The 22,906-nt window shown below is 44.1% G+C and overlaps 1 protein-coding gene across 6 annotated transcripts in view; it reads left to right on the top strand.

Moving 5' to 3' along the window:
* Nucleotides 1-22,906, top strand: part of ABCF2 (ATP binding cassette subfamily F member 2) — a 526,550-nt gene that overhangs the window by 3,082 nt on the left and 500,562 nt on the right. For all 6 annotated transcript variants that reach the window (XM_078662784.1, XM_078662782.1, XM_078662785.1 and 3 more), the window contains exon 4: nucleotides 3,200-3,382. In XM_078662784.1, the coding sequence (XP_078518910.1) occupies nucleotides 3,200-3,382 (183 nt within the window). The remainder of the gene's footprint in view (nucleotides 1-3,199; nucleotides 3,383-22,906) is intronic.

Raw genomic sequence — 22,906 nt, 5'->3', positions numbered from 1 at the left:
CCGCATTAAGAATTGGTATGGGGATGGATATTGTGCAGTTTAACTGTTGTGTAATACCAATTATACATGAGCTTGATGTTCATTACCCTGTTGTGTATGTTCCCAATACTCCCAGTGATCACCTCCAATTAACGCAAATGAATAACCTCCGTATATCATGTGGGCTCATGGACATCCATTTGAGGCCGTCATCAGGGTAGCCACATTGTCAAGATCGTGCCACCTAACTAGTCCAGAGCCAATAAACTTTGTGCTTTATAGCTGGAGAGGAGTATAAAAGGTCACAACTGCGGGCAGTGCAGTCTCTCGTTTCTTAGTACCAAAATGATGTTTGCATGGATTCGTTTTTTTACTCTTGTAGAATTTACTGTGATTATTCGACAGCCTCTGCAACTGGTGAAGTGCCTCAGTTTACTCGCTCCCCATGTTGTACGGAGAAGCAAATTAACGTTTTTAGTGAAAGGATGGCTTATTGCATGTATTCCACGTCCTACCTTTTAAGGTGCTAAGGTAGGAGTTACCTGCCCTCAGAAATTTAGCGAACAAAGGAAAATCAATTGTCCTTTCCAGTCTATGCTTGGTCCATATTTTTATTTGATGCATTTTTGGACTATATTGCAGTTAATAAAAAAATTACTGTAGTTTACTTGGGGTTAGGTGAACTAGAAACAGTGCTACGCTACTTACCTGGAGCTAGGATTTTTGGTAATATGGCTTAAAGTTTGGGTAATCAGAGGCCACCTAGAAATTTACATTTCTTTATTACCTTGAGGGAAGTTTGGATTTCTTACCTCCCACTTCAAAAGTACAGACTGAATTGAATCCAAGATGTTCTGGCCCACTTCAATCAGCCTAGAATTGAAGTAAAAGTTGGCGCAAGGGCATCAGTCGTAAGCAAACTGACTGGTTGAGGGGTGACTTCTTAGAAAATCTTTCCAAATGGTAGTTAGATGAGATGGGGAAATTAGATTTGTAGCGTGGCAATCGGTTATTAATTTCACCAAGTTAAAAAAAAAAACCTGTCTGCTCATTTAAAGGACCATCCCAGTATTTCCTAAGGCAACTCTTTGGGATCCAGAGTCAGTTAAGTGTTTACCTGTATAATTTTGACACTAGCTTAAACTAACTTGACTCTGCTGAAATGGGGATGGGGGGGGGGGGGCTCGGTTTTAAGATGGGTGGCCCTTTGCAGTGCTTCCACAAAGCTTAACCTCGAAGCCCTGCCACTCTCATAGGGATGGTAATTGAATTTCTTCTGACATTTGTAATAACCTAGTTGGCTACCACCCATGAATTAAACACGGCGATGCCTATGTAAAAAGTCTAGTTAACTGATGACCTCTCCAGCATCAAGTCACCAACAGAATTAGCAATTTTTTTCATTTTTCCCTTTTCTAACATTTTTACTATTGCTTCATTCCCCTCTCATTTCCATGCGATTCTCTCTCTCCCCCCCCCCCCCCCCCTCCCCCCAAAAAAAAGAATTCAGATGATTAAAATGTGTTCAATCGATGAGTAGACTTTCAGCTTCAGGAGCCAAGGTCTTTATGAAGAGCTTTGCTTCAATACTGATGAGTGCAATTAGCCTAGAATGGGCATGATATATGAAGTCTTTACCTGGTTTGTGTAGCTTAAAAATATATGCTTCACCTGCAGAGTCCTGAAGGAACCAGTTGGGAGCAAGATGACATGGTCCTTGGTTGTGGCACTAATTTGTTTGCAAAGTTTATACAAGTAACGGATAAATCAATCCCACCCTGGAGCTTTATTACTTTTGAGGATTGGATGGTCCATGTAACTTTTTTTTATCAAAGTGTGTGCCTACACATGCAAACGGAAGCATGCCCGGATGTCATTTGCATGCTTTCGCACATTGCCAATGCTAGGTGTCCTGAGGGTAACAGATTTTCTTTGTCCCAAACTACATTATATTTTGCAAGGTGGAAGCAGTGTATACAGAGTCAACATATCTATAAGGCTTCTATTTTTATCTGCATCTTTAAGTAGAAATTGCTCTTTTGGGAAAATATTTGCCTGAATGTGAGATCATTCATATCTTTACTGTCTTTAGTATTCTGTTCATAAGATAAGAAGTCTGGTTATGACTAAGGACACGTTCTTCCATAGTAGTACCTATAGTTTTAACTCTTCCCTGATGCTCTTTAATGTCCCCCAAAGAGATCTGTTTTTCATGTAGTCTAATTTCAGGGACATAAGAGCTTTGCTCCAAAGCATTAATTTATGTAGTGTAGTTAATGTGGGAACCATTTCTAGTGTTGTATGTGACTAACCAGAGTGGTGCCCTAATCCTGATTTAGGTCTAAACACCTAGGTGAGCACAAATAATGCTGCAGTCTACTAAAGGCACCTTAATGTAGAGGCTCATAATACTCTTAAGTACGTTTTACTAGGGCCTTGCATGTAAGTTAACCCTACCAATTAGAGATTGCTAATTTTTACCCAATGGTACACTCTTAGGGGGTAGCGCTCATACACTTGGCACTGGATGTCAGCGTCCCGGTGCTCAGTCATTACACAAGTACCTAACGTCGTCTAAAAAGTGGGAGTGAACCTGCAAAACTTATTTCCCTACAACTGTGCCTTGCAATACCTTGATTGCCCCAGGAGTAGACGCTGCATTTCTACAGTGTACTTGCCAAATCTAGGCACCTGACCACACAGGTGCCTACATGACTTTGTGCAGAGCAGTGTCTGCATTTGCAGCGCATGAAGCGGTAGCAACACAGATCTTGAGATGTGCACTCTTTGAGGGGGGCCCATAACAGTAGTAAGTGATCTCCTCGTAAGCAGACATCTCAAAAATGGAAACGTGCGCAACCCACGTAGTGACCTTTCAAAAATAGCTTGTCCTATCTGCAGTGATGCAGATTAGGTCACTGGGGAGGTGGCGGATCAGTAAGGTTTCGTTTGTGGAGCATATTAGTGATACAGCCATTTACTCCAGTCACACGGCTCTAACTTCCTGTTCGTGTACATTTTACCTTTGTCTCGTCCATATGTCTAGTCCATCCTCCTCTCTTCTCACTTTTTTCTTTTTATCCTGTACTTTTTTGCACAGCTTCTCTGCCGATCCTCTGCATTCTCATCTCCTTTTTTGTTGCTAGTCATTAGGGAACCTAGTTAAATGGCATCAGCAAAACTTGCGAGCTTGAGACCCATATTCCCATGTTTCTTGTAGGAAAATCAATGCTTCTGTCTGCCATTGGGAAGCGTGAAGTGCCTATTCCGGATCACATCGACATCTATCATCTTACACGTGAGATGCCTCCAACGGAAAAAACTGCTTTGCATTGTGTTATGGAGGTGGACCATGAGAGGAACATGCTAGAGAAAGAGGCTGAACGTCTGGCTCATGAGGATGGTAAGTTTTGTGCACTGGCGTGAGTTTGAGCACCTGGGGCAGGGCTGTTTTGAATTTAGTGTCATTCTTAGTCATTCATACAAGATTCATTTTACAAACGACTTCTATGTGGTAGAGCACTGTCATTTACAGACAGCACATTTCCATTGAAATTTCCACTAAATTTGCACAGGCGTACAGCAGTTTTTCTGATAAAACTATATTGCACACACACTGCTGTCCCACTGCCTGGTACCCCAAAGCTGTCCACTAGAGTGTTATTTGTCCCACAGGCCCACACGTTTGCACAGGACTCTATGTTCCATCTCTCCTAGCACAGGCACAGCTGCTGCATGGTCTTCGGATGAGGGGATGGGGTGGTGGCAGCTCTTCCAACGCACTATAAAGCTCAGTCTGTTGCCTGGGACCCGGAAGCTGCCAACATGGGTTACTACCTCTCACAGACTCAAGTTGGTAGGAAATTCCATTTTCTTCTCCCCTAGCGCCAGGAGGTTCAGCTGTTGCATCATCTTTTAAGGGGTATTGGGGGTGATTAAGATGGTGGGGACCGGAGGAGGCTGGGCCACCCCGCTTGGTTTACTTGGACTGCACAAAGGTACTACATTCTGAAATTGTCTGGTTGCTGCCCATGCTGTTATTTACTTTGGCCTATCCTAATCACTACAGAGTTTTTATTGAAGTATAATACCTGTGTTCTTTGTGGGGAGACTTTCTAGCTACAAGCTTTGAGTTTAAAGCCCAGAGTGTGCCTTTTCTTATTTTTTTTTTTTTTTTACTTGTTGACCCTGAGGTTTGGTTATTGTGAAGTGGCAAACCCGTCCGTGTTTTTTGTTTTGATGCCCTAACATTTCTCTTGACATAGAGGTAATTTTATTTGTACTCACTACACTGTCCAATTGTTATTGCCTTACATTTTAGAGCACTATGAAGTATTCTTTTTTTAGGTCTCGGCCTGGCGAAAGCAGCGCATGCGCTGCTCTCGCCATGCAGTGGGCTTCTTAGAATCAATACGGTTTCCGAAGCAGTGTCCCAGCTCCGCCATCAGTTTTCTTTTGTGCGCGTTGTTTGGTGTCATAAAGTATACCAAAGGCATTGTAATGATTGCACCGAAGGCATGTCAATCCCTTCTTGTTGCCACCCTGTGTCCTTTTCGCCACACCCACCGGGATTGGATCTTTTACCTGCGGCGTTAGACCATGGCCTTTAATTACTGGGGAAGCACCATTTGTTTCCCCTTCCCTCTGTCTCCCCGAGCAGACCCTTCCCTCTGTCTCTGAGACACAGCTGCTTGTTTTTGCTTCTTTTTATAGCGCCAATTATTTTAGTCTAAGGCGCCCGTGGTGCCTTACAATAGGGTTTTACAAGCGAACACAGGTGCAAACCTTGATAGTTACACATTAGTTTACAGGTATGCAGATCGCCCATTAGGAATAATTATCGTAGTGAGAGCACGCAGGAGAAATAATTTTTTTAATTTATGCTCTTTATATATATATATATATATATATATATATATATATATAAAAAATGTGTTTTTTAATCGCAGGCTTCGTTTTCCATCCTCAACAATTCTATTGGTTTATGGCAGTGGTTCCCAACCTGTGGCTTCCTTGACCTAATTGGCTGTTGGCCGCAGCTCCCCATCAATGCACTTTTTTTTCGGGTGGGGGACCTTAAACCCGACCTCTGGAGTACTCACATTTTTCTCCCTGAAATGAATTGGGATGAAGTCGATAAAGGTAATATAACCATTTGTGTAACAAAATTAAAATATAGCAGTCGTTTAATAAAAAAACTTTAATTGGTCCGTATAGGGTTGCTGTTTGCGACCTGAACCGGTAGATTCGAAGTCCTTGTCCTGAGGTGCAGCTCTCCTGCGTGAAACCTGCGCCTGGAGGTTTTGAGTTACCTATAGAGAAGTATAGGAAAGACACTCAATGTTAACAGTGCCAGCTGAGAGGTCCATTAGTGGATGAACAGGGAAGCTACTGCAGCCTTTCACATTCATAGCAGATTTAACATGTACTGTACGGCGTCAGAAGCTTGGACAGCACTATAAGACATTAATTAAGTGCCTGCACTCTTTATGTGAAGACCTTACGAAATCCCCAACTTTAAAACCTTAATTACCCAGAGCTATACATACAGCTCAAAAACGCATGCTCACTGCTGGTCAGCATTACATCCCCAAAGTAAGTAAAATGATTTGGAAGCTGTACCCTCTTATTATTTTCAGTGCTTATAAATTACAGAAGCGCTGCACAAAAACAAGTTATTATGACTCCAATAATAATTATTATTGTCATCAATCTTCTAACAGAAAAGGAGTAGATACATGGTTAAGAAAAGACTTTTGAAGCGTGGCAACTTGGAACACGTCACTGCGACCCAAGACCAGGTCTTTTTAATATATTTTTAAGGGCGGGCTACGTTCAGCCGTGCTTCCATCCTTTTCAGGGTGATTTGCAGCCCAGAGAGCCTGCCAACCAATCCGGGGACTCCCCTCGTTTGTAGGGGGATCTTGCTGATCTATCACTTGGTGATCAACAGACATGGCATCGTCTTGCTCCATTACTCATAAAAGCAATTTTTGGATAAATAGTATCGCGACCAGAGTTGATAACCACTAATATATTGTATCCTATCACAAATATAGCGCATTGATGCCCCCGGGGTGACCCCCATACGGTGATCGTGATAATTGGGAGATTTAAAGTGGGTTCTTCGCCTTAGCACATATTCAAGAACCCTACTTCCACCGCCCATCACCCCACCCCATTGTTCCAAATGATGCCACCACCCTGCTGAGGGTAGCCCCTCCTAGGTATCACGAAATGCTGGCGGGGAAGCCCCTGTCTGTCTCACTCATATTACCATCCTGACTGCAGTAGGCAGCAGAAAGCGGATTTGTTTTAGTGTGCACTGCACAATATCAGAACATACAATAACATATCGCATCATTCCATGACCTGCATAACAAGCAAAATCATTTTTATACCTTAAGACATCATTTTCCTATCATGATAGAACATAGCCCCAGGCTGTCCATTTCTCCCCGGCCTTCACAGGGGCAGCAGCCTGGGCTCCTGCGCCCTCACATCACCACAACCGCCCCAACGTGCCATGAAAGCATTGCGCTACACTGCGCCTGGCTCTGCTGAAAGCCACAATCGTCCCAGTGTGCCATGAACTCATATTCTCGTCGCCACTGCCTTTCATGGCTCCCTCTGCTCACTGGTTCTCCGCGCTCCCCTCTGCCTGCCAGTCTCTTTCCCGGCGCTGTCAGCTCAGCTGAGATAATTGCACAAGGCGCAGCTGGCCTTTGGGAGAGTGAGCGTGTGTATGTGTCTGTGTAGTAGCGGGAAAGGCAAATGTGTGCAGTACATATACGGCTATCGCGTTAAACTGCAGCCTTCTCTTCAGCAGATTGCGGGACTGCCCCTCCCAGAACCAAGGCGGAAGTGCTGCACCAGCACTTTCATGCTTGCCCCATTGCTAATGGAGGATTCCCACTCCATAGGTGCTGACGCCATGGTGGCAGTGACGTAACACAAAATGACGGGCTGCACTGGAAAATGATGTGGGGGCACCAGAGTCTTCTACATTTCACAGATACACGTGGTAGGGGCCCCATGTGCCACAGGGAAACAAGGGCCGTGTGTTGCACCCCATCAAGACGAAGGACAACGTCGACACTGCAAGCACTCCTAGGCACAAAGGTTTGTACTACCCATCTGCCAAGGCACTTCGCTAGGGGTATTAAGCGCTATATAAACGCCAGTACAATATACTCCTCAGTCTGTGGGCAATCCTAAACACCAGTAGTGCCCACCAGGGCTTTAAGTAGGATGACAAAACTGGGGGGTCTCATAAAGAGGCGTGGCCAATGTAATTAAGGGTGTGGCTTAAAAGAGGTAAGCTAAAAAAAATCTGTGCTGATCATAGTGTGCCGACCGACTTGCATTTTGCCGTGTTTATCATTGCTTCCAGATATGATACAACCAGTAACATCATACCTACAAGTCAGGACTATTGGCTTTGTCAATGGTTGCTAGTTGCATGAGACAAATAAGCAGCAACTCTGGCTTGTATATAATTTTGAATAAAATTCCACTTGCAGCCCTGGTGATACCACAACAATGTTGCTGCTCCTGATTTTCAAAAAGAGAAGGGAAATCCAGAGAGAAAATGACTCTCTCCAAATGATTTCCCTTCACCTAGAACTCTCACCTGGCATGACCTGGCATGACGTCCTGCCGAAAACTAGTGAGCAGTGTGAGCACGCGCACATCCATGTGCGCGCTGTAACTGCAGTCCATAAAAGAACGGGCCACCTGTGCCAGGGCACAAAACCGAGCCCGATAGAGACCCGTTTCCAGGCCCCCTTTAAAAAACTGCAGGTGCTCAGACCCAGTGAGACCCGGCCCACTTAAAGCCCTGGTGCCCACTCAGTTGCCTTTCACTCATTCAAAACATTGAAGTAGCTACTGTTTTAGCGACAACATGCCTCATCAGGGGTAGTAAGTGCTATATAAACGCAAGTACAACACCATACCCTTCAGTTTAAGGGCCATCGCAACCAAGTGCCTACTCAGTTGCCTTTAACTTGTTCAAAACATTGTAGCCTCTACTGTTTCAGCACCAACAAGCCTCGTCTTGGGTAGTCAGTGCTATATAAAAGCAATTACCAAGAAGCCCTTTCTAGCTTGTCTGTGTCTTTGACGACCTGCGACTGAGATTAATTCAAACATCCCTTACAACTCTTTTGTGTTTCATTTGCAATCCCTGCCGCCTGCTACAATCTCATTTTTGTTGTCTCTATTATGTATGTAAAGTACTCTCAACTATTAATAGACTAATGTCCTCTTCCTTGGTCTTACTTCTAAATTATTACAACACCTTCAGATGGTGAACACTTGTGAACCCTGCCTGTTTCTAGCACATCTGTGCAAAGCAGACCTCTCTGGACACTTATACCCCCCACACTGGCTCCAGTGGAAAAGCAGATCACCTTCAAGGGCAGATAGAAAGTACTTCATGGTAACCCCTGAGGATTTATTCCTCCGAAAATAGTCCGTCCCACAAGGAGGCACATCTTATGCCTTCCAAGCAGAGTTCAGAATAAGGGAAACCAATCTGAACAGGTGGGATTTACTCACACAATAATCAAGAAAATTTACTCACTTAATTGAAGAGGGCAACTCTATTTTCTCTCCCTGCACAAGGACGCCCGCAGGTAATTGTGCAGACTAAAATATTATAATGGTAATAGTACTTCAAATACTACTACTACTAATGACACTCCTACTACTACTACTAACAATAATTATAATACTTTAAACACTAATCCTACTTCTCATAATAATTCCAATACTACTAAGCATTAATAATTATAATTCAAATACTACTACTTCTAATAATAATAATTGAAACACTACTACTAGTCCTCCTCCTCCTAATAATAATTAAAAAACAAAGTCTACCGCTGGGAAGGCCGCAGGCCAGTTGATATGTATAGAAATAAATCCAGCACTCTGGGAACCTCTTTTAAACGATGTTTTTTTGTGCTGCAGTTAAAGGAGAAATTCCCCATTCCTAGAAGGAGTCCACGACCGTTCCTATATTTAACAAGCATTGAAAATGCAATGGGTCTCACCTTTGATTAAGTTAGTCATTTGCTTTGCTAATGGTATTGTAAAGCAAATGGCTTTAACTTGATGAATGAAAGGCGAGACTTATTGCATTTTTAATGCTTGTTTTGCCTTGTTACAGTGGGGAAATCCAAGACTTCTGACTTCGGAAAAGGTACAGCAAAGCATAGCAATGCATCTAAGCTCTCAAACAATGGCACTCTGAGTGAAATATCCCTTCAAATTGAAGAGATGGAATCTATCATAGGGGGAGACTCTGCATCTCAAGACGCCCAAGTAGGTACCCCGAGAAAACAACCCCAAAACACCTACTAGTTATTCTAATTTCAAAACGTCCAGAAAAATAACTTCCAAGGCACTGTACTCGCCAGTAGAACCAGTCCCAACAAGTGTGAGAGAGCAGGACACCATACAGCACCCATGTTTAGCTTGTTCAATAGATGCCTTACCTTGTAACAACCGTTTAAAAAAAAAAAAAAATGTGACTGATCTACCGGGTGATCAAACAAATTCTGAAGTTCCTACTGGATCTTTCGCTGTCCCCGTCTTGCTGCCCCCCTGTTGGCAACACTGCTGATTTTACTATTTCAAATCAAGTAATTGAGGGTAGAGGTGGAAGATTTAAAACTCTTGATAATACCTAACTAACACCTTGAACCAACTACAATATCAAAGGATGCTAGTAACGCTCAATCCCGACCCTCCGAGTATACACCTGGACCCTGGTTGGGTTATCCCAACCCAAGACTACTCTCAGCTACGTGTCAGCAGAAACAATGCTCTAGTACGGTGATCCTGGAGGCTTGAAATATTCAATGGCACCACATTGTGGAGACACCCAGCATCTGCTCAGCAAATCAACCAAATTGTTACTTTGGTAGTCCCTGAGCCATTGGGGAATTCGCGCACAAATGGCTCAGTGTGCAATGCAATTTTTTCTGTTTCGAATTACAGTGGTATGCTCTTTTTACCATATTTCTATTTTCGTGGTTAATGTGCCAGAAAAGTCTTCCTATGAAAGGTATGAAGGGAACGCATCTATAATAAACAAAGCTATTAATTGGATTAGTCGCACAAGAGGATGTTTAGTTATTCGTGACAACCTCCTCCGTGCTGAAAGACATTGGTCTAGAATCTAAAATCTTGATAGCATTGAGTTATTGTTGAGAAATCGGTAACTCGCTAATAGCTTGGTGACCCTTGACATCATGGCTCCAATACCATTGGGTAAATGACAGTCATCTTGGCACCTGTGCAAATCTTGCTGTATGGCGTCTGGGTCTCCTGTGCGTGAGGTTGATTTGCTAATCCCTTGTTGGACTTAGCCCCCATAAAAAGGTGCAGCAAGGCTGCATTGCAGCTAAAAGCCCTCTCCCTAGAGCTGGATGTTATATCAGTTAACAGACAAGATCTGATGCCAAGGGGCCCCAAACTTAAAACCGATCTGACCACGTGAGCCGTATCAACTATATCTTAGTTGACCTAAGACTTATTTATTTTAGGAGTTTTTTTATATAGCGCTGACCAGACCCGGGGGTATCTGAGCGCTTTACAAGATTGTATCATGATAGTAAAACATATTAGAGCAGTCTTGAACATAAAGTTTGGGTCGTAACATAAAGACTTCGAACATAAAGACTTGGGTCACTGTTCGCCGATATGGTCATTATGGAGAGTCTGGAAAGTAACCACAATTCCCTGGGTCTTACCATAATGGCCTTTTGCAGTGCCTCTGCACTTCTCACTAATCTTTTTGCTACCCCTTATGGGGAACATTGAACCTACAAATGATATGCACCACTGTAAGTGGGGCTGTCTAGTTAACACCCAGACCTTTTGTCTGCTATAAGTTTAGTTCTACATGCAATATTAGCTGCGTTTGATAATTGTCCAGGTTTGGGGTCCGCATTACTACCTTTTACATCTTTGCTTTTTAAAACACATTCTGTCCTATTTCACTGCCCCATTACCCAATATCAAAGTGTATAAATAACCCAACTGCCTGGTTTAATATGGATTGCAGACAGAATCTAATGATCTTGGCGCTGTTAAGCAAATCAAAGGATATTGATCAAATTCGCAACTCTAGAAAGGCCTATACATTGAGCTCGGTAATAGCCAAAAGGGACTGGCGCGAGCAGAGGTGGTAGGACCTAAAAGCAGCTTGACTTGCTAAAGACTCCACAGAGTTCTGGTTACTTGGGGTGGCACCTCCATCTAATTGCATATCGCTGCAAGTCTGGTCTGAATTTTTCTCAAACCTGTACTCTGGTGGAAATGTAGCGTCAAATACTCCACTGCCTTTATTTAGTACAGGACACTCCTTCCTCTGTGAGCCCAGTGTTTCACTTATGCGATACTACTGCTTCTCTTGACACCATTATTAGTGGCAGTACTGCAGTGCCTCATGGCATATCCGCAGACATATTTGCCCACGATAGATAAAACTGGTCTAAATATAGTTAAAGGAGCTCCAACCCCAGACTTTTGGAAGGGTGCCTTAGTCATACTAATCTATAGAACGGGGGACTGTAGTTTGCTGCAAGCTACAGACCAATTAGACTGCATCCAAAAGATCTTTTGCTGACTAGTGTTGAATAAAATCCAACCATGCCAGTGACTAAACTCTCCCCTAGACACTGGCATGCTTTCCTTTCTTGGCCAGGCTTGTGGGGGTGGGGAGGGGAAGCAAATCTTTAGCCACAGTGTTGTGCAAGGGTTCAGAGGTCCTTGGCCTATAGTTTCTTGCTGTCGAGGTCAAGTTAATTGTCTTTACCGAGGTGCTTGAGTTTGGGGCAGGCGTTCCTGAACCATTGCTGCCCTTTAATGAAGCCCTCGCCAAACTCTCCTGGTGGCCTGGTCTAAACCTTGCACAGGGGCTCTTGTGCACAGCATGATTGCCCAACTGCATCGTCCAGCCCCAGGAGACAGTCTTCTTTCCCAGCAACCTTTGGTGGAGAACCTGCTGGTCTATTCCTCCATGACCAAAATCTACCCAAGCACGTTCCCTTGACCACCACTGGATAGGGAATCCAAAAAGCTGGATAACTTCGGGAAGCGCATCTTCTTTTTTTTCCCCCCCACTAGCCTTGCATTGTCATCTGTGAAAACAGCACGCTTCTTGGGCCAGTATTCCCAAGCATTGTGGGATTCGGTTTTGCAGCTGTTGCCGTACTGCCTGAGGAGGGCTGTGCCATCTTCAACCGAACTACACTGCATGGCAGGGATGTGCCTAAATTAGTCATGCGGTGTGGACTGGATACCACTGACTCCCTTGGTAGGGCCATAGCTTCCACATTGGCACTTTGTCGTCGAGGTCCACTGGGTTTTCGGGGGATATTTGGTTATCACTGATTGACTTGCCCTTTAATGAGGTTCTGTGTGAGGAAATGGGTTGTATTATATAATGTGACTGTGCGACATCACTGTGTAATTAAAATGTGTTTTGCACATGGTGACTAAATAAGACTATTGTTTTAGAAACGAGAAACAACTGTTTACTACTGTGGCACTATGCACTTTATTGCAATTTAACATAAGAGGACGAATGGGTACTTGACACCCCCCCCCCCCCCCCCTCCCATGTGAATGCCTTAATGTGATAAGACTATGTATCCTTAGTTAAGGAACTAAAACACTAAAGATAAGTGTTTTAAGCTGGCCATAAACATCAGTTCATGAGAGGCTGTAATAGTATAATGTTCTTTTAACAAGCATCAACTTCAGGATTTTTTTGTAAAAGAGGGTGGGTCAAAACCAACCTCTATATAATCACCTTGCAACTTACACCATGTGACCCGGATGAAGGCCTCTGGCCGAAACGCGTAGGTTGTTTGTCTCTATTTCCACTTACTTTGCATGCCTGACAAATGAAAAAAATGGATAGAAAAACTAAAAAGATTTATTGAAACTACTACCTGTCGTGCATTCGCTGATGTGAGTGCTGCCTTTCTGGGTCCCTCGAACACTTCGGCGAGACTCGAGTGAAGGTAATCACAGGATTATATTTATATATATATATATATATATATATATATATATATATATATATATATATAACGCGCCCCAGGGCCAGACGGGGTACCCCATAGACATGTTCATGGGCAATATCCATCTATGGGCTCCATTTTGGGCAAAAGTTTTTAAAGCAATAATAGTGGGTCGCATCCCTACTACGTGGAAGGAGGCCGTGGTGGTGCGGATATATAAGAAAGGCAACAGGAATGATCCTGTATGCTATCGGCCCGTTTCCCTAATTGATGCAACATGTAAAGTGCTGGGGAGGGTAATCCTTGCCTATCTGGAAACCTGGGCTAATGACTCTGGTCTTATATCTCAATCAGAATATGGTTTCCGGAAGGGAATGGGAGCAAATGAACAATATCTCAACCTGTCCCTAGTTATGGGTAAGTACATGAAGGCCATGGGTGGGTCAATCCACCTGGCCTTTGTGGACTTATCTAGTGCTTTCGACACAGTCAGTAGAGGGAAGCTGTGGACATTAATGGAAAGAATGGGCTTTGAGGAAGCACTCATTACTCTGTTGCGAGATTGGACTTGACAACCTCTGTCCCTATATGCTACGGACCAGGGGGAGAAAAAACTAGGCCTATTGAGTCTACTGAGGGTGTCAGAAGGATGCAGATTGGCCCCTTTATTATTCCTTTTATATACAAATGGGGTGGAGAAATTTTTATTGGATCAGCAGTTGGACTATCCGAGCATTGGAGGAAAGCGATTTCCCCTTTTGTCATATGCGGATGATACTTTATTGATGACTTTAACTGCTGATAGCCTACAAAAAGCTTTAATTGTTTTTACTGACTTTATGATGGCATTGGATCTTAAAGTAAATTTTAGCTAGTATTTTATCATGGTGTGTGGCCCAAAACAAACAAAAACAGGGACATTTGTGGTAAAAGAAAATACCGTAGTCTAGACAAATTACCTAACTTCACATATCTGGGGAATGTCTTTAATAATAAACTGAATTGGGATCATCTGATCATAGTGAGGGCCCAACATACTAGTAGAATCATAGAGGGCTTGTTCCGCTTTGCATGCAAGTTGGGTCATAAGCCGGTTGCGGAAATACTTGCATTATATAAATCAAAATGATGGTCAGTCACAATCTATGGGCCAGGAGTATGGGGCTATTAAAAATAAAGCGAGATACAAATTCTGGAAAACAAATTTTTAAAAAGACTATTGATGGTCCCTATTATTTCTCCTACAAAATTCTGTCACTCCGAAGTGGGAGTGGATTATGTTGAAGACCAAATTAAAATTGCCCCATTAATTTTATGTGGGAAAGTGTGGTCTTCAGAGGAATTATCATTTACTAGAGCGATCATTAAGGACTGTATGAGCCTGGAAAAGGTATTGGCCATTACTTTGCTCCGTTATGTTAAAAAAGCATTCAATGAGATTGGTCCGGGAAATTATGACCACCCCGAAAGCATACCGGCTAATATGAAAGCAATCATAAAAAATGCTTATTGTCAAGAATTAGAAATGCTTGACTGCTGATGAGCTTTTAGTTTGTAGGCAGCCAAGAGGCCAGGAATTTTATACATCTTTTAGTAACCATACACAATCACGCTTCTGACTAGGTTTCGTTTCTGCACAGTGCACTTTCTTCTGACTTTTCCTAAACTGATGAGCTGGTGTGCGAGACTGACTCCCTGTCCATGTAATAATTTAGCCCAACAAAGCACAATGCACTTTGTTATTTTGCACATTATATAAAGATAAAAGAGCCCGTTTTACTGGGCCAATTTTGAAGGAAATGCGTCCTAATTCGCATCAAGAGTGTTTTAATTATTTATTATCTTTGTCTTCGGTTGCCATCTGTAGTGCTGTGCTTAATTTCATCAGAACTGCATTATCAATTAGGAAACGTTACGAATTGTGTTAGGAAAACCGGGTAATGCGATTGAAGGGTTTTAAATCCATCCTGTTATTTTCGGATAGGGCTAGAATAAGCTGAAAGTTTAAGATCATTTTGAAATTTTTATATTGTGAAATCTATATATTTATCCACCCCAAATGTAAAGATGTTTTATGTACAATGCTTACTTTTATGATTCATGTATTTATATATTGTCCAGTCTTTTATGACATGTCGAAATAAAGACTTATTTGATTGATTGATTCAATGATTCGAATAAAGTTATTTGATATATATTTATTTTATTTGAGCAAATGCATTTCGGTAACAACCTTCTTAACACAGTTTTAAATTACTTCATGGATGATTTCATTGGAGAAATTCATCAAATAGGCAATAAAAAAGTACTAACAAAGTTTTTGGTACAGATACCGGTGTTGTGGCTGCCATGTCTGCATGTGCATTCACTGTTTCAAACCTGTTAGTATTTATTTCGTTTTGCCATGATTGAAAAGTTCTCATTGACAATGCAGCATTTGGTTTTTCATGAAATATAAACAAAACTTTTCTAATGTACCTTTCATGCAAACATCTCATTAATGTACTTAGTGAAGTAGCAGCCTCCGTCCCTCAAACAGACTGGTGTCATGTTGACAGTCTCTCTTGTCCCTCGCCACTGCTTTGGTTTTAAATAGTACACATTCCTATAGTTTGCAGTCTGTATAACTGCAATCCTTCAGTTAAATAACTGACAACCATTCAGGTCAAGAGGGTAGTAGTTTTCTTCAGCCACGACGGTTCTCTAAGCAATTCAATAAAAAGCTCCCGGTTTCAACCCAACACTGCCGAACTCAGAACGGATGCTTTTCTCCTGCAATCGCGAGGGTGAATCACTTGCACATATTCCAGCTCCAAAAACAGGCACGTAGCACTCTCGGGACATTCGTTATTTTATTTGAGCAAATGCATTTTGGTAACAACCTCCTTCAGTGCTCGTTTCAAATGCCATCAAGATAAAACCAGTTTATATTACTCCACGGATGATTTTGTTGGAGGAATTCATCAAATTGGCAACACCTGGAGACAATCTCTCTGATTAAAGAGATTAGCTGGAATCTGTATAAGAATGAGAAATTTAAAATCACTTGTTGCTTCTCCTCTCCTATTTACTCGCTTTACATGAGCACCAGTTGCCTTACAGACCTACACATTCATTTTGTTAAGCGCGTGGCGATTTAGTGATTTGCCATAGAAACACAGGATGTTGAGCATCCCTGCCGAGACTTGAACCTGGTCCCGAGCTTGAAGGTCTACTGTTCTAGCCGTTGGGCCATGGGATGCACTCTAATGGGATAGATGGAGCGTATACAATGGTTTTTAGCCCGGCGGCCTATACTGTCCCACTGCCGCACTCCGTGTCCATCTCCCTGTGTGGGGGTTTATAGCACTCATAAAGTGCAGTAGTCGAGTCAATTTTCTTTTTTTTGGTTTTTGCATAAAAGTCAAATAGAACAGAATATACAAAAAGTCTATCATAAAACGAGTCTGCCAAATAACATCAAATACCGTACATAAAAATAAGATCTAAATGAAGTGAGTGTATATATTTTGTTTAAAAAGAATAAAAAGGCCTTACAAAGACTTCGTATAGGGAAACGATACATCCATGGACCCAGCTCAACCATCCCTTGTATACCACACTGTTAATTGCAACTGGCTTGTAGCCTACTAGCAGATTTTTGAAAATCAAGAACTTAAACAGTATTGCCAGATAACATTTGTAAAACAAAAAAAAGTAAAAGCAGGGTGAACCTGCCTGAACTTAAACTTTTTCAAAAAGGGGATAATAAAAACCTTCCAGGGTACCTCCATAATAGTTACAGATCATTGTAAAGTGGAGCATGTCCTGTGGCGACTTGCTGTCGCAGCCACAGGACATTAGGCCCAGACCCCTACTTCACCCACGTGGCTGTGCCAACTAGAGATAAGCGATCAAAGCGAAACCTGGTCAATAAAAAGCAATAGTAACCATTTAGATGTCCCAGGAGAAATGGTTCAATAGTTTGCACAGTTTTCAAGATGACAAATCTGCATACACTAGGCTTATTTAGCTCCTGGTCTTCCCTATCTGAGAACCGCTGACTAAAAATGGACTTCTTTGCCCACCCCAGATCATTCCTGTTCAGATTCTGGGTTGGAAAATAAGTCGGATCTTCCCAAACTAGAGCAACATCCCTTCATATAATTAAGCTAAGGGATGCAGTGGGCATGGTCAAGGGCCATACAATCCTTCAGGATCAGTTTATTTAAAGTTGTACCGTGTCTAAGACCGATGTTTAACCAAAGGAAAAATGGGTGAAAGGCCAGCAGGTCAGAGAGATAAGTCACACCTAGCTCTTCATGTACCGCTAAGGTAGAGATTCCCTGAAGCACACCGAAGAGACGTCTCAAAAAACTATTTTTAACTGTTAGTAATTCCTTGTGGGCAGTGTATCGCTGGATTTTACTACCATAAGACACCTTGACAATGCACTTTGCCCAGCATAGCGACAATAGAGCCCCAATCTGCCTCTTTCCTAGTCTTGAGGAAAAGTTAATAATTGCAGCATTGGCTCGCACAAAATCTCCTTTCTTCCTATATTTGAATGGCTCCCATTTCATATTATCTAACAGGACCCCCAGATAGGAGTGCAGTAGTCCACAGCCAGGGAGAGGCGGCATTTGTCTCCACTGCTGTTGGTTGAAGTTGTGAGGTACAACCAGGAATGTAAATATTGAGCTTGCATCCATAATGCATAAAGTAGTAAATAGGCTGTATTGACAAAATGGAAGTTTTTCCCATGCGATTTGAGATTGTTTGCCAGCCCATGCTAGGGATATCAAATTGGAACACAAATGCTTAAAGAATAAAGTAGTGCATGGCATAGGAATATTATTGAATAAATACAAGAATTAAGGTAGTACTATCATTTTGGCTATTGACAAGCGTCCTGTCAGTGACCATGTCTAATAGTCTATTCCATGTCAGGATTTTCTCTTCAAGCCTGGTCATTGCTCTTCTGTAGTTTACCCCTCCGAGTGCCTCAACATCCCTACTGAGCCAAATACCCAAATAGCACACTGGCTGCAGCTCCCATTTCAATGGAAATTCCAAGGCAACTTGGAGGGTTGCATCGGTAAACCGAAATAACGTGGACTTAGCCCAATCTATGTGAATGGCCGTCGAATCATAGGACTACTCGTATAATGGGATCGAGGTTTGTTTGTGGGTTTTGGATGTAAAGTGCAACCTCATCCACATACCTGGATATTAAGAGTACGTACTGTGGAACTTAAGTTACGATGCGCATGGTGTTGCCGCGTTCGGTGCACCAGTGGCTCCAGGATAGGAGACCAGCATTAAAAATGCAATAGGTCTCGCCTTTTATCAAGTTAAAGCCATTTGCTTTGCTATACAATACCATTGGAAAAGCAAATGGCTTTAACTTAACCAAAGGCGAGACCTATTGCATTTTTGGCATCCCTCCACTGATTGTTTTTTACAAGGTGAAAACTCCTCTCACTCAAGATAGAGGGAGCTGGGACCAGAAAAGCAACTGGCCTCTTAAGAGCCATGCCAGAGCGACCCAATAAAGGGACACCCTCTGGTACCCAATCGGAGAGTGCCCCAGAGCTCTGCTGTTCTTTCTCAAAACTATAAAAGTTTATTTATTCAAATTTTCGCCGACCTCTCGATTCCCTCTTGTTTTTAAATGTAATTTTATTGTGTACATTTTGATTACCCGTATCATGCAATTTTGAGTTCACTCCTATGTGCGGGGTGGTTGCTGCTCCTTTTGATTAATGGAACAGCGCCCAGTTACCCCAGAATTAGCTATTTGAGCTATATACATTTTTCAAATAAAGTAAATGAAATTGTCACGCCTGCAAAATCACAGAAGGCTGCGCCTCAGCATTTCAGTTTCTTCTATCAGGACCAGAGTGGTGCTGCGGTCCCAAACCTCATCCCAAGATCACCCACCTCCCTCCAGGTACGAGGTGCGCCGTCGGGGCCAGGTGCTGAGCGCCGATGCTGGGCCCAGTAAGAGCCGCCGCTGAGCGAGCCAATGAAGGGCATAAAACTGGTCCTGCAAAATCACAGAAGGCTGCGCCTCAGCATTTCAGTTTCTTCTCCCAGGGCCAGAGTGGTGCTGCGGTCCCAAACCTCATCCCAAGATCACCCACCTCCCTCCAGGTACGAGGTGTGCCGTCGGGGCCAGGTGCTGAGCGCCGATGCTGGGCCCAGTGGGAGCCGGCACAAAGCGAGCCAATGAAGGGCATAAAATGAGTATCTGTGGACACGGGGGGGGGGTTTAAAACATATCAAGCTGGGCCATTCACAAGATGTGAGGTGGTGAGGAAGGAAATGAGGTGTGCGGGAGCGCACAGAAGAGGAGGCCGGGGCAGGAGGAGCGACCGGTCTCTAGCTGTTCCACACTGAGGCATTCTGGGTATTCATAATCTGTAAGTCATTATCGAAAGACTTCGCCAACTACTGGAGGGGAGGAAACACTGGTAATGGGCCAAGTGTGGACACCTGGCCATGCTCAATCAATCATTTGTAAATCGCACTACATACCCGCGAGGGTCTCAAGGCGCTGGGGGGGTGCTACTGATCGAACAGCCAGGTCTTTAGTATCCTCCTGAAGGTCAGCAGGTCTTGTGTTTGTCGTAGGCTCAGTGGGAGGGTGTTCCATGTCTCTTGGCGGCGAGGTGGGAGAAGGATCTCCCAGTGGTTGTTCTTCAGATGCGCGGGACGGTGTCGAGTGAGACGTCGGCGGAGCGTAGCTGGCTGTGGAAGTAGGAGGAGAGCCATCTGTTGAGGTAGGCTCGTCCGGTCTTGTGGAGTGTCTTGTGTGCGTGGCTGAGGAGCTTAAAGGATATCCACTTGTTGACGGGGAGCCAGTGCAGGTTTCTCAGGTGGGGTTGATGTGGCTGTGGCGTGGTACGTCCAGGATCAGTCGTGCCGAGGCGTTTTGTATGTGTTGTAGTCGTTTGAGCTTGGTCGGGGCTCCCGCATAGAGGGCTTTTCTGTAGTAGTCTGCTGCTGACGAGGGCCTGGGTGACTGTCTTTCTTGTATCTGTCGGGATCAATCTGTATATCTTGCGGAGCATGCGGGGGGTGTTGAAGCAGGAGGAGGAGACGGCGTTGATTTGCTTGGTCATTGAGAGCGTTGAGTCGAGGATGATTCCCAGGTTGCGTGCGTGGTCAGTGGGTGTCGGGGCTGGCCCCAGTGCCGTCGGCCACCAGGAGTCGTCCCAGGCTGAAGGGTTGGAGCCGAGGACGAGGACCTCCGTCTTGTCAGAGTTCAGCTTCAGACGGCTGGTCTTCATCAAGTCGGCGACGGCCTTCATTCCTTCATGGAGGTTGGCTTTGGCAGTGATGGGGTCCTTGGTGAGGGAGAGGATCAGTTCAGTGTCGGCGTAGGAGATTATGTTGGGGTCGGGCTACGTGTGTGAGCGGGGCCATGTAAATGTTGAACAGCGTCGGGCTGAGGGAGGATCCCTAGTGTACGCCGCAGATGATCTTGAAAGCTTTGGAACGGAATTGGGGGAGGCGGACGCTCTGGGTTCTGCCGGAGAGGAAGGTGGTGGTCCAATCCAGAGCCTTCTCTCGGATCCCAGCGGCGTGCAGGCGTGCGCGGTGGCAGACAGTGTCGAAGGCGGCAGAGAGGTCTAGAAGGATGAGTGCTGCGGTCTCACCGTTGTCCAGCAGGGTCGTGATGTCGGTGGCGGCGATGAGGGCAGTCTCAGTGCTGTGGTTGCTGCAGAACCCTGACTGGGAAGGGTCCAGGATTCTGTTTTCTTCGAGGTAACGGGTTAACTGTCTGACTGTTTTCTCGATGACCTTGGCTGGGAAGGGGAGCAGGGAGATGGGCCGGAAGTTCTTGAGGTCTCTTGGGTCTGCCTTAGGTTTTTTGAGTAGGGCGTTGATCTCAGCGTGTTTCCAGATCTCTGGGAAGGTCGCTGTCTCGAGGGAGAGATTGATGACGTTGCTCAGGTGGGTTGCGATGGAGCTGCTTGCTCTGTTGAAGATGTGGTGCGGGAATGGGTCTGACGGAGAGCCGGAGTAGATTGTGCGCATGGTCTTGATGGTGTCATCGATGCTCACGCTGGCCCAGGCTAGTAGGGGGTCGTGGTCGATGGTGTGCGGAGGGTCTGTTGTGTTGCTGTCTGTTGGGGCTGTCTGGGTGTTGAAGCTGTCGTGGATGTCTGCTATCTTGCGGTGGAAGAAGGTGGCGAGGGAGTCGCACAGGACTTGTGACGGTGGGATGTCGTTGGTGTTGGAGCTGGGGTTGAAGAGTTCCTTCACGATGTTGAAGAGCTCCTTGCTATTGTGTGCGTTGTTGTTGATGCGGTCTTTGAAGGAGGTCCTCTTGGCTGCCCTGATGAGGTGGTGGTGGTGGTTGCGGATGGCGTCCTTGTGTGCTTAGTGGCTGTCTGGAGTTTGTTCACTGCCATTTCTTCTCTAGTTTCCGGCAGGCTTGCTTGGAGGCTAGGAGTTCTGGGATGAACCAGCTGGCCCTCTTGCTGGTGTCTCTGTCAAGAAGAGTGCCTGAGTAGGTCTGGTCTCAGTACTTGCTGAGGGTCACTCGTTGCACATGCACTCGACCCCGGTGCCTGCCGAGGGACACTCTGATGACTTGTTCAGCCCAGTGCCTTCCGGGGACACTCTCTGATGTATTCAAACAAGGCAGAGTGCTGAGGCCCGATATTATCCAATGGGGGATAGGGGGCTTCCAGTTGGTGGCTGCTCACGAGCAGGCCGCCGGGTTGTGGGAGCAAATCTCCTGGTGTTAGGCTCAGGGCGATCCGAGTTGGCCCCCAAAGTACACCCGCTGGGGTGTCTGGGTGCACGGTGCTGTTTTGGCATTGAGTGCCCTGTTGGTTTCAATGGGGATTCTCTGGTTTTGACAAAGACTGCAGGTTCGGGGACGAAGATCTTCTGGAGGTGACTACCAGGGGGAGAGGTAAGTTGGGGTGCTTGGGGATGCTGGGACACCGTTGCAGGAAACTGGCTCTATATATACACTACACCAAAATGAAATGTAGTGTGTATAGAGACCCAATGACCCCAGAGGTAGGCAGAGGTTAAAGTTAGATAGAAGCTTACTCTCTCTTTGTGGTAGAGTGGTTAAGCAGTAAAGCAATATCAGAGAACAGTGTTTAGCACTTGATGTACACACTCAGTCAGCAAACGAATTCACACACTCAATAACTGAATTCTAGGCCAATTGTGTTTGTATACACATATATACTGTTTAATTTTTAGAACTAAGCAAGCCTGACACATGTAAGCATTAAATACTTTTCAGTAATAAGTTACTGGATATAGAACAGTTTGAAAATTTAATAGAACTTGCACTTTGTTTGATTTACCGGGGGTGCAGCAGGTTGCAACACTTAGCAAATACAGTACATTGAAATGAATAGGCTTTTTCAGTAAATTACAGGTTTTACTTTTTACGTTACTTTTCTAACTCTGTGCTGTATACCTAGATTCGATAAGGATAAACAATGGTCCAGAACCTAATACTTAATACACTGATTCAATCAGTACATTTTGCACCATTTAGGTATTCATTGGCGTTCCTCACAGATACGATCCAAACCATAGATGAGCTAAGTTACTCAGAAACAAGCAATATCACTACAACAAAAGTATCAAAGTAAGGGAGAAAACAATGATTAATTAATTGTCTCTATCACATAGTTGATATTTCACAAAGTTTTCAATATTATTAAAATGACAATAAGGTTGCCCAGAAGAGCGTGCACAAAAGTAAGTGAATAAAGAAGTGTGCAGTGAATCAAGAAGAAAAGGAAATTCATAGAAAATAAACTAAAATATTCACTTTGACGATACTAATTCTACCTCTGACCCATCTCTGTTATTTATGAATAAGTGCACGCATTGACATGATTGTCTGTATTTAGTTGATT

This window comes from Lissotriton helveticus, chromosome 10 (genome assembly GCF_964261635.1).
Source record: "Lissotriton helveticus chromosome 10, aLisHel1.1, whole genome shotgun sequence".
Lineage (NCBI taxonomy): Eukaryota > Metazoa > Chordata > Amphibia > Caudata > Salamandridae > Lissotriton > Lissotriton helveticus.
Note: the sequence above shows the minus strand (reverse complement) of the source record. Positions and strands in the feature narration are given on the sequence as shown.